Source organism: Mchenga conophoros, linkage group LG13 (genome assembly GCF_057382185.1).
Source record: "Mchenga conophoros isolate Kocher_MC1m ecotype Shallow Benthic linkage group LG13, M_conophoros_male_GT1.1, whole genome shotgun sequence".
NCBI classification, from domain to species: Eukaryota; Metazoa; Chordata; class Actinopteri; order Cichliformes; family Cichlidae; genus Mchenga; species Mchenga conophoros.
Genome location: NC_140538.1, coordinates 20,679,320 through 20,693,920, shown reverse-complemented (window position 1 = coordinate 20,693,920; position 14,601 = coordinate 20,679,320). Strand labels below are relative to the sequence as shown.

The 14,601-nt window shown below is 41.3% G+C and overlaps 2 protein-coding genes across 10 annotated transcripts; one reads left to right on the top strand and one right to left on the bottom strand.

Moving 5' to 3' along the window:
- Positions 1-5,038: 5,038 nt before the first annotated feature.
- On the top strand, positions 5,039-10,328 carry erlec1 (endoplasmic reticulum lectin 1). Of its 2 annotated transcripts, none has more exons than XM_085297143.1 (14): positions 5,039-5,327; positions 5,475-5,579; positions 6,592-6,672; positions 6,822-6,899; positions 6,992-7,052; positions 7,165-7,208; positions 7,303-7,526; positions 8,104-8,245; positions 8,322-8,483; positions 8,569-8,628; positions 8,768-8,892; positions 8,987-9,064; positions 9,197-9,272; positions 9,709-10,328. In XM_085297143.1, exons 1-14 carry the CDS (start codon positions 5,187-5,189, stop codon positions 9,778-9,780), a joined length of 1,449 nt encoding a protein of 482 aa, XP_085153269.1. In that variant the 5' UTR covers positions 5,039-5,186; the 3' UTR covers positions 9,781-10,328. The 2 variants fall into 2 exon arrangements, with proteins under 2 accessions (XP_085153269.1, XP_085153268.1); XM_085297142.1 differs by having other exon boundaries at positions 6,989-7,052.
- A 726-nt stretch (positions 10,329-11,054) lies between these two features.
- Positions 11,055-14,256, bottom strand: gpr75 (G protein-coupled receptor 75). 8 transcript variants are annotated; one of them, XM_085297140.1, is made up of 3 exons: positions 13,923-14,256; positions 13,747-13,830; positions 11,055-13,630 (listed from the first exon to the last, which is right to left on the bottom strand). In XM_085297140.1, exon 3 carries the CDS (start codon positions 13,316-13,318, stop codon positions 11,675-11,677), a length of 1,644 nt encoding a protein of 547 aa, XP_085153266.1. In that variant the 5' UTR covers positions 13,319-13,630; positions 13,747-13,830; positions 13,923-14,256; the 3' UTR covers positions 11,055-11,674. The 8 variants fall into 8 exon arrangements, with proteins under 8 accessions (XP_085153266.1, XP_085153265.1, XP_085153264.1 ...); XM_085297139.1 differs by having other exon boundaries at positions 11,055-13,633; positions 13,747-13,827; XM_085297138.1 differs by having other exon boundaries at positions 13,747-13,827.
- Between the last annotated feature and the right edge of the window lie 345 nt (positions 14,257-14,601).

The window sequence follows — 14,601 nt, the reverse complement described above, 5'->3', positions numbered from 1 at the left end:
AGAGCTCTGTTCCACACCTCTCCGTTTTTGTGCTGTTCCCTGTCAAACTCTGAAGAGACACCAAATGACTTTCACTCTCAAAGTCTTCCTAGCTTCACTAAGCTCTTCTAGCTTATGCGCACTGCTTAGGATGCATTTTCAAGCAGCTAACCCACTTTCTGCTCTTGCTTGTAGACAAAAGGGACACTTCTGGGGTTTCACTGACTTTTGTATTCAAGTGTGGCATTGCGAGACTCTTTCGAACAGCTTAAAGTCTCAGACAATGAAGTATTATAATGGTATTAACATAAAAATCCATGGTCACCTTTTGAGAATGGCCATGGTGCATAGGGTGTTTTAGTTATGATGGAGCCGCTTCTGGAGATTTCCGCCAGCCGGGGAGAAAGAAAAGCCCGTAAATACAAAATAGAACGTCAAAATAAAGAACAAAGCCCAAGTTTATATTCTCGTAAGGACTGGGTCAGTCCAGTAACACAAATATGCATCCTGTCATTATTGGTTTATACTGCATGCATTTCAATCCTGGGCTCTTTCCCTTTTCTCGTGTAGGATTTGATCCTCCGTCTCAGACAAATAAGCAAGGACCAGCTCTGTCAGTATCTGGATCCCATCCAGACCCATCCAAACAAAAATACTCTCTCATTACCTTCTCTGCAGGGAGGTGCAGAGCGGCACTCTGATCCACTGGCATGCTTAAATCCATCTCTTTCATGTGTCACTGACTTGTTGTTTTGCCTCTCCAGAATTTGAGTAGTAACCCCTTACAAGATTCCTTCAGCCTATTACACAGTGTTTTAGTTTGATGGAAGCACAACAGGTGAATGAGTGACAGGTGTGTCCATGCAGATTTGACAGAATTAGGAGAGTTTCCTCAATCATCAGCTTTAGGGTAAATATCAAGAGTTCTGACGCTACAATCCTGACACTGGTAAACAGGCCTGCCAGTTTACTGAAGAGTCTTCAAACTGATAATTTGAACTGACAGTGTTTATCATCATTTAAAAATTCTCCACAAAATCCAAAGAAACGATATTGATTAATGAATACCACAATCAATACTAAACATACCACAGCTATCAGTATCTGTAAGGAAATCAGACTCTGAAAGGGAAGTGCTTTTAAAGCATTAAATATATTGCATAAGCTGGCTGATAAATCAACTCTGCTCCCCTCTGTTTTAGGGGAGGAGCTTATAAAAACATGGTGAAACAGAGAGCAAAGCACATGAAAAATAAAACTGCCCAAACAGCAGGGGTGTAAGCTCTGTCTGGTCAAATCCTACCAAATTATCAACAGCAATTCTTAACTTAGTAAGGATTAAAACACTAAACTACACTACCAATAACTACCAATAACACAGGATAAATCCATGGTTTCTGGTAAAGAAAGACCAGACTCTCTGTAAAACAGTATAGTGTTTATCATTAATATTTATTTAGTGCTTTCTAAGTCAGAGCTAATTTAAAGAAGTCATCATGTTGGTTGCAGACTTACAGGTAGCAGTAGACATACCACAGCTATACGTCGTGACTTATGATCTAAAAACTGTCCCAACTTTCATATTAAAGGCTTGAGGCTTTGAGTGTGAACACATCAGAATTGGCATATTTCAATATATTTGGTGTAATAACTGTTTTATAAGAGTATCTGTCGGGCAACGCAGCTACACCGAGACCAAATTGGATGTGAAGTTTCTTCTATGATCCAAATGGAAAAAATTTTTATCGTGATGGGATTTGTGGAATTTATCGCTCGGGTCATAAGATGTGTCTGCATTTCCCTCAATCGTTCTCGTAACGTTGATAGCAGTTGATAGAAATCATCTAAACATGGACAGGTGCACGCTGGTCTGTAGACACATGTTGCTAGGAAACATCGTGTTACAGATGAGGACATGATTGTGTGTGACTTCATTTCACCATTTCAGTTAAGAAAAAAAGACTCCATAGACTTCGACACATGCCTTTGTTCAAGCTTCTATGGCAGCACTCGCTGCAGTAGTAACTTACAAAGAAATTCAACATGTGCGCTTTACGCAAATCAATACTGAATTTCATTAGGAAAATCAAGCAAATGTGCCAGTATTGATTTGATTCCTGACATATTCTATGTATATTTTTAGGTGACAGCTCAGGAGATATCTTAATCTTTGCTCGAGACCTTCAAATGCCAAGATTCATTTCTCTCTGCTCCCTTTGGAATGATGTTATTATGGTTCGAGAGATGACAGTTGTATCAATTATGCAAAAGGTGAGGGTGTAAGGAAGGGATCTATGCAAATCGTGTTCACCCCACAGACGACAGTGAAATAAATGAAAATGCTCATTTCAAAGTGGGGAGTTCAGCTAAGTTCCCATCAGTCAGGCTCCTGCAAAGTCTGTTAGTGTTGACTATCAAGGAAGAAATGGTGAAGAAGACTCTCTATATGTATCTATGAAGGCAGGCTCATAAATATTTCCATACGGATACTGTATGGACACAGGAGGCTTATACTCATATACAGTTGAGAGTATAAGCTCTATATATACAAGCAGAGGAAAGTGGTTTCAGAAGCTGGATGATCCACTGGCATGTTTTTCTTGCGTGTATCCTTCCCTGTTCCTCTATATCCTAATCCTCTCCCTCTTTGTCTGGAAATCTCTGTTATAATCTGGTCCCTTTCTCCTGGCTCACACACTGCGCATTCTCACATCAACAGCTCCACCAACAGGTGAAAACATGCCAGTCTCAAATGAACACTGTCCAAGTCGATGTGCATTTACAGGCAGACTCTGAATTGCAGCAGCCACACATTTTCAGGGTCTATGTTTTAAATTTCCTGTGAACTGTGACATTTTTTAGGGGCTGATCAAGTGGAGGAAGACTATTTATAGTCGTTCAACACGCAGCAATGCCGACTCAACAGCGTCAGGGGATTATGGGACAATGCACTTTGGGACAGAGCTGCTTCAGTCATTGCTTCCATAAGTGAACTGAAATGCTATATGCGGAAGGCTCGGTAAATGAGCTTCTCGACATTTGACTCTTCAGTGGGTATCTCCATACTGGCTTTCATCTTCAGTCCTGCATAGAGCCGCAATTAAAAATAATTGAGACCTTACAAACGCAAATTAAATTTCCCAAATCTTCCACCGGGAGGCAGCAGTGAGACAAAGTGAGTTTATCTTGTGGTGATCTGTGATCTCTCACAACACAGGCAAATTTGAAGGACAGGGTGACATATTTAAAATATTACTGCGCAACATGCGGATGCTTTTATTCTCAGCTTGTAAATGAGATGCACTGGGCATGTCCACATCATAACCTTGGAAATATATCTACGGTGCTGCAAAAAAGTATATTTGCTCCCTTCTTTTGCGCATTTGCCATACTTACATATATCGAACTATCAATCTAATATTAGACATTCCAAGTAAATACAAAGTGCAGTTTTTATGTAATGACCTACAAACCTACTGGCCTTATGTGGATGACCCCTTCTTACATCGTGAATTAACTGTAACCACATTTTTTTAGAAAGCTGATTTCACCTGCCACGCTGAAGCCTGATTACTGCCAGACCTAATGGACCACAAAATCACTTCAGTACAACCTGTCTGACAAACTAAAGCAGGCTAAAAGATCTCAAAAAGCAACACAACATCCCACGATCTAAAGAAACATCCAGAGGTTTACACAGGGCCAGGTTTGGATAGCTTTTTCCCTTAAAAATGAAAATCAACATTTAAAAACAGAATTTTGTGTTTACTCTGATTATCTTTGCCCAATATCAAAAGTAGTTTGATGATCTGGAACATGTAAGTGTGACAAATATTCCTCAAAAAAGAGAAAGAAATCAGGAAGAACACGAATACTTTTTCACCACATCGTAGGTATACATCATCCATGCTAATGGTTAGTAAAAATACTTGCATGAAGCCACTTCATCTTCTTGTGAAAGACCAGATTCAGATCATATGTTTTACTGTTCATAAATGCCTTATCATCCATTTATATTATTTTTGATTTAAGGTTCAGCAAAATAATCATGTGATTACTACAAAACTGAAAAGTATTGGTGATAATTTGTAATCTTCAATAAAATTACAAATAAAATGTATTTGGGCTCATGCTACGCCGCATAACGTTATCTTTTACAATGACTATGTAGTCACTATATAAGCCTTGTTTCACGTCAAGTGGAAGATTAATTTACACTACCTCACTAATGAGAAGAGTTTAGAGACATTATTGCAATTGTTATAGCCTGGTTACAAATGTTTGGCATTAAACTTGACTTGACTTTCATTTTAGTGTGCATAATAGACTGGGATATGAAAATATTTTATCAGGGCTTAATTATATTTGAAGTTTTGTTATGGTCTTGGGATAGAAAGTGGGATCATAAAAAACAAAAGCCTAATATAACTGTTGAGTAGCATTTTATAATATGACACATGACTAAGAATGTAATTTCAATGTACCTAAAATTACATTGTAATTATGTTTACCTACAAATGCTTCCCTGGTGAAATGCTAGAAGATGGAAGTAACAGTTAAGGTTTTTGCAAGAGTGAAAAAGTAATTATAGTCCAAGTAATTTTAAGCAGTGAATAGTTTCTGGGTATTTTACATGCAAAGTTACACAAATTATATTGTAAGTACTCTTAAGTAATACATAAGCAGTACATAACTGTGTAATTTGAAGTAGTGTGAAACTTCAGGTATTTTAGTCTAAAGAATAGTGTTTTCCTACTGTAAGTACGCAGTATTTACATTTACTTGTGAACTATTTAAAGCTGATTACAGTATTATTTGTGTCTCCTTTCCTGTAAAATATCAATAATAATAATAATAATAATAATAATAAACTGTTGGATTGTTGCTCTATATTATAAAGTGCTACTCGCTGTTGAATAAGAAAGAGAAATGAACATCTCTGCTGTCATTTGGATCTAGCTGTGTGCCCATGCCAAGTATCGCAGCCAGGTGGCGCTGCTTCTTTTTCACCCCAAAGCGCAGCCGGAACACGACGTGGCAGTTTACTTCCTGTGTATTTTTTTAACCGTATTGACATCCGTCTTTCACAGTCGTGTTATATCTTAGGTCTGTTAAATAGACTTCCTCAACCTTTGTAGCAGCTTTTAATCCATTTTCTCCGTACATGAAGAGCGGGCTGTAGGAGCTCAGCAGCCGGGGAAGGAGAGATGATGGCTGTGCTGCTGTTGGCGTTAGTCGGGGGGCTGCTGGAGGTCTGCAGCGGCGTTTCAGCCAACAGAGGAGGCTATCCCTCATTCACAGACGAAATCCCTTTCAAAATCACCTGGCCTGGCGCTGAATTTACGCTGGTATGTCTCCTCTTTTAGTGTCACTAAAGAAACGAATCTGCCCTAACGGGATCGGGAGACGTAAATGTCACTTTGTTTTAGACTTCTTTCTCTTTCTGTCACACAAGACCTGAGTTGAAGTAACAGATGTTTATCTCCCGCCCGCAGCCAACTTCAGGTGCACTTTACAGTGAGGAAGACTTTGTCATCTTGACCACAACAGAGAAGGAGAAGTACAAATGTCTCCTCCCTTCACTGACGGCTGGAGAGGAGGTGAGCACTCCTAACACTTTCTGGGAATGGCACAGCTGTTTATCTAAAGAGTTATGAGAGCTTGCCACTGAACTAGTTTGCACTAGCAGAGCTAGGCACGGAGCAATTTTGTGTTGTTTCTGCACAGGTGATTATAACCTGCCTGCAGATGTGAGGAAAAAAGATAAATTGTGATACAGTTGCGTTAAAAAGTGTGAGTCATTCCACAGAATTCTTCAGGACCTGAAGTTGTTTGATCAATGTGATATGTCCAAACTGTTACATACAACATGTGAACAGCATTGTTTGCTAATAGATTTTTTTTATATTTATCTGTAGTAAATTATCATAAAACAGGCAAAACATCCGAGGTGCGAGAGCTTGCTCCTGTTACTCTGCGTCATTGTTGTCACGTTGGTGCAAACGACAAAAACTGTGACATATCCTGTGTTACCGATTCTCACTGCTGCCTCTGGGAAAGTTTGTGCTGAACGAAAAGAACTCACTGTGGTACTTACTCAATAATAAGGGCTCAAAAAATCTTGAAGGGGGGAAAAAAGGCAATAAAAAGTGCAGCTTGTCCACCGACCCCTTTGTATCTTGAGAGCCTGTGACGCAGAAAATCTTCATGGTGTGAAGACAAAATTTTGCGTGGTTTCATTAAACATACTAAAAGCATTGTGCCAAAAAACCATCTGATTCTAAGGGTTTATGTGGAAAGCACTGACTGTTTTATCTTTTTATATTCGAAACCAGAGACTATGTAACTGTGCCGTGACACAGCAACCCTCATAGAAGAAGCACTATAGAGCTGTGTTAAGCGATAAAAGGTTGCTGAAATATTTGTGTCTGTAATTCTGCCTTGAATGAAGACCAATACAACCTAATAGGAGGGTATGCTAAAACATCAGTTACAAAATGCTAAATAAGCCGTTAATAAAGGTTTCAGTTTCCCTCCTTTCCTAGAGTTAAAAAAAAGCATGTGTTATCTCTTGTCTCTCATCACTCTTGTTGCATTTGTTTGGTGCTGCAGGATGATGAAAAGGAGTACGGCGGGCCCAGTCCAGGTGAACTGCTCGAGTCGCTATTCAAACGAAGCAGCTGCTCCTACAGGGTGAGACTTTTCCTTTTTCATCTCATATTCCTCCACACAGAGACTGAAACTGCATGCAGTTTAAAGTCACAGTCACACTATAGTAGCAGAGCATGACAAAAATCATGTTGTTTGAGTGTATTGCTGAGCATATATTTATACCAATGTAGATTGAGTCGTACTGGACGTACGAAGTATGCCATGGAAAACATGTAAGGCAGTACCATGAAGAGAAGGAGACTTCTCAGGTCAGTGCTTTGAGTTATTTGAAATATTTTTAGACTGGAATGGAAAATGTGCACTCGTTACGGTTCGCTAAGCTTGCATGTTTCCACAGAAGATCAGTGTACAAGAGTACTTCTTGGGAAATATGGCTCAAAAGAGCCAATCAACAGAGACAGGTAAGTTTCTATATATATGTATATCTTACACTGCTTTTTTTTTTTTTTTTTTTTTTTTAAATTGAACGTTAATCATATTTGGCCTTTCTTTTTTTTTTTCTTTTTTTTTCAGATCAAGCTGAGAAGACAGACGGCGTCAAACCGTCCGAAACCAAAGCAAGTATTCTACTGAGTAACCAAGCAAATCTGCCAGTCTAGTTTTTCAGTCTCACATATCTTTCCTGTTGCCTTCCCCTTTTTCTAACGTCAGGTGCCCACTAAGAACATTGAAGGTCAGCTGACTCCCTACTACTCAGTGGCGATGGGAAACGGGACTCCGTGTTTGCTGAAACAGGACCAGCCTCGTTCCACAGCCGTGCTGTACGTCTGCCATCCGGAGGCCAAGCACGAGATCTTGTCTGTCGCTGAGGTCACCACCTGCGAATATGAGGTGGTGGTGCTGACGCCTCTGCTTTGTGCACACCCAAAATACAGGTAAGATCTGTTAAGATGGTTACACTTTAATAGAGTGCGACACCTGTATTTAGTTTGTTTGTTAGTTTGTCTTATTATATTTAGACGGTGGCCCTGAGAGGTCAAACTCGCTGCAAATTAAGAAAGCACCAGCAAATAGAAAAATGCTTTAATGGCACACAAAACAAAAGAAGAGCTGTTTTGTTATAGCCTTTTATTTGGCTGCTGATGGATCCGCATGTTTTAAATATCATGCAAAATTCTTGCAACAGATGCTGTTTTGATGCAACGTCCCCCGGGATTTGTTTCTCCTCTCGGTCTTTAACTGCAGATGTTTAGCAGTTTAGGTGAATGTGTTAACTATGGGGGCACTGAGCTGTTTAGTTAAAGCCTGTTTTTGGCTGCTGTAAAACAGTAAGGTGTCGCTTGTCTTTTAAAGCAGACTGCAATGATTTGCAGATCATTTTAACCTTATATTTAACTGAAAGTTGTATAAAGACAACATTTTAAAGGAAAAACTCAAACTGAGACTTTTTATTTTTCATATATTTCCCATTAAATACTATAAAATTCACCTGCTCACGTCACTTGTTCGCAGGTTCAAATCCTCCCCGGTGAACGCCATCTTCTGCCAGGCTCTGGCGGGCTCCCCTCTGCGGCCTCAGCGGCTCGCCCAGTTGGACAAAGAACAAGAGGAGCAGCTTAAACCACCTTTCGGTGCCACATCTGAGCCCAGAGAGGTAAGACGTGCAAAGATAAACGGTGATCACCTGAGCACACGAAACGTGGCTTATTTACATTTGTGGTATATCATAGGAGGAGACGTCAGCAGTGAGAGAAGAAGCCTTCACCTCCACCCACAAACCCATGACCGTCGGAGGGCAGTCTCAGGTCACTGTTGGTACCACGCACATCTCTCGCTTGACAGACGAACAGCTAATTAAGGAGTTCCTGAGTGGCTCGTACTGTCTGCACGGGGTGAGGCGCATTTATGTGTTGGAAGCTGAGCACTGATACGTAACCTGCTCAGGGAACACTAATCATCTTAACATGTGCGTTTCAGGGTGTAGGATGGTGGAAATATGAATTCTGTTACGGAAGGCACGTCCATCAGTACCATGAGGTAAGCGAGTGAATTCAAACTTGGAAAAAGTAAATAATCAAATGCACTTCTAGTACCTTTTTAGATTGTACGCTGGCTATAAAGCAGTAAGCGAGAGTATTTTCTGTATCAGCCAGATTATCTTTTCTTTGTGTTGTAGGATAAAGAGCAAGGGAAGAACATTGTAGTGGTGGGGAACTGGAATGCAGATGAACACCTCGACTGGGCCAAGAAGAACGTCGCCCGATCCCTCCAGCTCAGAGAGGACGGAGTGCAGAAAGTCAAGTAGGCCTTTCAGATTTTTGAACACTAATCGCTGTAAACGGGATACAAAAATATCCACCCACTACTTTTTCTTTTCCCCTTTACTCCACAATAGGTTGGTTTCCCACTTCTATGGCCACGGTGATGTGTGTGACCTGACAGGGAAGCCCAGACAGGTCATCGTCAAGCTCAAGTGAGTGAACAGTTACCTAGAACTAGGGGATGAAGAGTGGAGCACATCAGCCTGAGTCCACGGATGAGTAAGACTAAGTTGTCAGTGTTTCCCATTTTGATTCACTCATATCATTTCTCTTCTCGCTGTCAGATGTAAGGAGTCTGAGTCTCCCCATGCTGTCACTGTCTATATGCTGGAGCCTCAGACTTGTCAGTATGTCCTTGGGGTAAGTTTATGTTTCACTCCTGAGTGGCAAAAAAAAAAAACAGTAGAATTTGCTTAGTAACATTATGAATCTTATGTGAAGGTTTAGTCCTTTGTAAAACACATTTATATCAGTTTTAGGGATAAATATAAAGAAGAAACTGCAGATTGTTTAACTGCATGGATAAATTTGATATACATGAGCCAATCTTGGTGTTATTTTGTTCCCTTCATGCCTTTTCTCTGTGACAAGTTAAAATATATAACTTTTGGTTTAATTAGGAATTATTATAAACATGCCTAGATATTTGCAAATATTTGCAGTACTTCCTGTAGATTTGACAAAGGAAATGACACTGATCTAAACACTGATTTAATTATCTAACTATACTGGCATTGTGCAGGCATATCATCCTAAATGAAAGGCACCATATTGAAGATGGCTTTTTTTTCTGTAGGTTGAGTCACCGGTCATATGCAGGATTCTTGACACTGCTGATGACTATGGGCTTCTGTCACTCTCCAGTTAAACTGGCGGAGTTTTACTGGAACAGCAGCGGTGCACGGAGGACATAAAGAACGAGGACACTTAGTAAGCAAGATGCCCTTAAGACTGCGCTACAAGCCAAAACTGAGAATAAACTCAATCCTGAGGCTGGACCTCATGTAGCCCAGGGAGAACAGGCCCCGCCCACACTCCCATGACCTGTGCGATGGGTGACGCTACATCAGCCCGACTCTAACTTAAATCAAATTCAGGCAGTGGAGTTATTGCTTGAACTTCATATCTGTGCTTCACTTTGTGATGATTGATTGCAAGAAAAGGAGTGACGAATCATCAGGGGAATTAACAATATTCAAAGTGGTTTTGGTGTGTGTGTGTGTGTGTGTGTGTGTGTGAGTGTGTGAGTGAGAGATATGGATTGATTAGCTGCTTGACTGTGGCACTTTTGTACTTGTAGATATGAAAAACATCTGAAAATGCTTCACAGCAGGGAGACTGTGTGCTGTGTGAGTGTAACTTATGCATTAGAGATTGCTGTGGAATAACAATAAAAGTGAGTGTAAGGTTGTAGGATGTACAGAGTGTGTGCAGGTTCATTTAAAAGGTTCGTTTTGTGGTTTTATGAAGATGCACACTGGGATCCGACTACTGCTGTATCTCTGGAATAAAAACCAATGCATTTACAGCAAAAAATTAAAAAAATCAAAACATGAAACCTTATTTTAGTTTTCCATTACCACAGAAAAGAGTAGATTTAAGACATTAGGGAAATATGTAGTTCAGGGATATCTAACTCAAACTGCCCGCTTTGATTTTAAGTGGGTTGGACCATTTCAAGACCACATTTAATCCTCAAGGTATCTAAATATAAAAATAAAGTGCAACTTCAACAGAAAGTGTCAGTTTTTTCTACTTGATAAAGAAATTCTACTGTAGTAATTGAATGGCTTGTGCATAAATGTGTTCAACTACAGAAGAAATGCATCCATCTGACCAATTGATACGCAATGTATCCTGTGTATAACACATTTTTATAGTAGATAATGAAAACCGCAGGAAGTTTTCTGTCATTTATTTTTTAATAACCGAATTTGTTTGGTGTAGCTTGAGTGGTTATATGGGAGGTTTTTAAATCAGTAAAAATGAAGCTGTTAAACTTGTGAAAAAACAGCTAAAAGCCCCAAAACTTGTGCCTTTCTCTACATTTTTTCAAATCTGTCCAGTGGGGCTGGATTGGAGTCTTTAGCACGCTGATTCCAGGCCCTGGGCCTGAGGTTTGACACCCCTGATCAAGTAAGTTAAGTGTAGAATTTAGTGTTTTATTTATTCGGCCGCCAGAGGGCGCTGATGCTATGTGTATGTGTAGTAACAGCACAGTAACAGGTGTAGATCTCACAGACATTACATTTGTACTTGCCAGTTATTTATTGTGGGGTTTTTTTGTTTTTTTAATGTATGAGGCTCAGACTCTTTTTTTCTCTTGAGAAGAGAGTCTATCCAGGTGCAACCACGTACCACTGACAGCCGTATGGGGTTTCATAGTGGCCTGATGCTGAAGAAGCTGGTTTCACTCCTATCTCCAGCCAGAGAGGAACTGGGATTGAAACTAGCAACTGGTGACTTTGGGTTCAGTGAAAACCTCAATAAATCAATTCAATATCAATAAATAACTTGCTGGAACATAAACTTTTATTCTAAATCTGTTTCTCATTTCAGTTTCAAAGGCAAAGTTTATACTGTAATTCTGGTTCTTGTCATTTCTCCAGTCACAAAAATCGCAACATCTTTCTACTGTAGGAGAGAACAAAATGTTAATACTGAGTCCAAAGACATAAAAATAGCCTGTTTACACGTTCCTCCTTTGATTCACATTGGATTTAACGTCATGGAGAGATTGTCCAAAGCTTTCTGTTCTTTGACTATACCGAGGGCACGGGAATCTGGTGCACTGAGGTGCTTTCAAAGTCCTGCAGAGCATCTTGGTGAGTGTGGTAGTGCATGGCTACATAGGACTTGGCAAAGGCAAATGTCTGAGAGCTGATAGGCTGTAGGCTGGTGGGGGAGCTGGGCCCTGCTGAGGGACTGCTGTTGTATATACTGTAGTACGGCTCAATCCGGGTGTTGATGGGTGTAGAGGTGCTCGGGAGGCGAGGTTTGCGTGTACCTGTCGCCCTGGGACTGCCAGCGCAATCCCGGGAATGACTGGGTCCACAAGCCTGGTCTACCAGCCTCTTCTGTGGCTTAGGTGACAGCACGTAGGCCGAGTTGGTCTCGTGATGGGAGGATTTATTGCGATTGACTTCCAGGCTCCCCTTCCCCATTGCGTGCAGGCGTGTCTTTTGCTTGCAGCACAGAAATCCAAGTGCGGCCCACTGAATGCAGCACAGTACGCGGCGGCGGAGGCCTGCACTGTTGCGCGAGTACACAAATGGATTGATGCCTGATTTGAGAAAAATGAGCACAAAGCCACACAGTTCGAACTGGTAATGTGCAAAGCTGCTTTCTGGTGACAAAACATCCTGTGCCAGTGAAACTCCCATCGGCAGACAACAGAGTAACACAGAGAATACTATAACTACACAGGTGACAACTGCCTTGGAGTCTTTGGCTGTGGCTAAGTTGACTGTGGAGACCAGCTGACAGCAGGTGGCTCCTTGGGCGGCCCCTGGAACCACCGGCTGGTTTGTCCTGTTGGTATAGGCGTGCGTTTGTACATTCTGCAGTTTGTTGTAAGTCTGGTTACGGTACAGAGAGGGGCCTTGAACGGCACACTGCATGCTTTCAAAGCCTGCTGCAATGAGAGGTGGTGGGGGTGGAGGGCAGGTGGCATCTACAGTGATGACTGGGCATTTCCTTACTTGTGCGTTCTTCCTCAGGGTCTGAGCAATCATCAGATACGACACAGACACCACAGCAACACAAAAGGCAAAAACTGCCAGGTAGACGTACAACACAACCCTGGCCTGCCCACTCCCCAGGCCAAAGTGGGGCAAGCAGGGTCCATCTTTGCGTGGATATGCACGCATGGTGAGGAGAGCAGCCAATGTGAAGCTGGATGTCCACAGCAAGGCGGTCAGGGCCAGCGTGCAGGGGAAGGAAGCAGTGCGGTTGGGCTGCTGTCCCAAAACCATGCGGAGTCTGTGCAAAGCAATGACAGCCACCGTCTCCAGGGACATGATGATGAAACCCGAACTGGTCAAGTGGAAGGCGAAGCAGAAACTCTTTGACACGCCATCCCCTCCGCCTGCATCCAGGAAGAGCACCAGCGCAAACATGGGAGCGGTCACGCAACAAATGAACAAGTCACAGAAGGACAGGTTGAGGATCATGAAGTCAAAGTTGGTGCGGAACTTGCGAAACGCCGGGTCGAAAAAAGACAGGAACACCACAAGATTCCCATAAGAGCCCAGGAAGAAGATAAAGATGAGGAGGAGGGAACAAAAAGTCAAGGTAGCAGTGTGGATCACGGCCCAGCCCGAGGGGGTCTGGTTACCCAGGGTGCCATTGAAGGTCTGCAGTCTTGGCACATCCACCAGGTCCGAGGGTGTAAGAGTGGTGTTCATTGTACTCTGATGATTTAGAGCGACTCCACATTCATCAATTTCAGTATTATTCCTCTAAGAGGAAGGAGCACATGCTTCCACCATTGCTGCCACCTTGGTAGAAAACGACAAAGAATATAAATACAATCAGCTCTATGGGCTGGTCTTCAATACAGTTATAATGATAATGAGGAGAAATGGATGGATAACTTACAATTTGATCAGAAACGTTAGACACGGGTATAATAGGCTATGCACCACTGCATTTGGCCAATTACCTTACCTCCCCATCATCCCCCTTTAACTCTCTCTCTCTCACACACACAGCAGCGTCTGCTTAATAAAAAAGAAAGAAAAATCTCTGAATATCAAAACGAATGTTGGTTTTAAGGCTTTAACGGGCTGCACAATCCAGGATTCACTATTGCTTAGAAAATATAGCACACTACCTGTACTAGATCGTGCGATCCTCATTATTTCATACAGCCCATCTTCATCATTTTTAAGGCAGTGCGATAGTGAACGCACCGCTGCTTCGGAAACAAAGAAGGAAAAATGTATTTTAGCAGCTCACCTTAACGCAACAGTCCGTCGGAAAGAATCGATAATCTTCACGTTTCCTTACATGTCTGTGTAAATCAGCGCGAACACGTAGATGGCAGCTTATAAATCCATTCAAATAGAGAAGCGACGGCCACTGGACGTGCACTGAAAAATGAGTATGAAGTCACCGTCTACGTATCCGGGCATGAGCATAACCACTGCATTCAAGTAGTCCGTCCATAGAAACGCTTCCCTCACTGGGAATCAGCTGGCGGAGTTAGAAAGGAGAATTTGCGGGATTTATTTCAAACATTTGAAATTTGACAGAAGCGCCATTATCCGACACGTCAAATATATTACCGCAGCAATTTATTTTATTTTATTTTTTTTGCTTTCACCATGGTAACGTATTATAGTTTATGCGAAAAATGGCGCCTCCCTATTTAAACAGTCTCTGCCAAGGACGTGAAAAAACAAAAAAATTATACACATATAAATAACTATTAACTACTATTTATCTTGTATCTATTTAGACTGATTTCAACAAAAACTGTTTAAATTTTTAAAATTTATTACAAAAATGTATATAATTTTTAAAGGTGTCATTCAGCATGATCAACATGACAAATAAAAATATGAGCATTAATTATTATTTTTCCCGCTTTTCACGGACAATACTTCAAGCAGGGCCACAAACCCCTCTGTAAAGAGCTGAAACACTGTGAGCAGGGATCAAGTGTTCTGCATGTTGGAACAAACTA

What these genes read in the sequence shown, in the direction of transcription:
- gpr75 (XM_085297133.1), bottom strand. Translation starts at nt 13,318, where the DNA reads ATGAACACCACTCTTACACCCTCGGACCTGGTGGATGTGCCAAGACTG.
- erlec1 (XM_085297142.1), top strand. Translation starts at nt 5,187, where the DNA reads ATGATGGCTGTGCTGCTGTTGGCGTTAGTCGGGGGGCTGCTGGAGGTC. An exon ending in AAGAGAAGGAGACTTCTCAG is followed by an intron (nt 6,900 to 6,988) that starts GTCAGTGCTTTG and finishes ATGTTTCCACAG; the next exon opens with AAGATCAGTGTACAAGAGTA. An exon ending in GACGGAGTGCAGAAAGTCAA is followed by an intron (nt 8,893 to 8,986) that starts GTAGGCCTTTCA and finishes ACTCCACAATAG; the next exon opens with GTTGGTTTCCCACTTCTATG.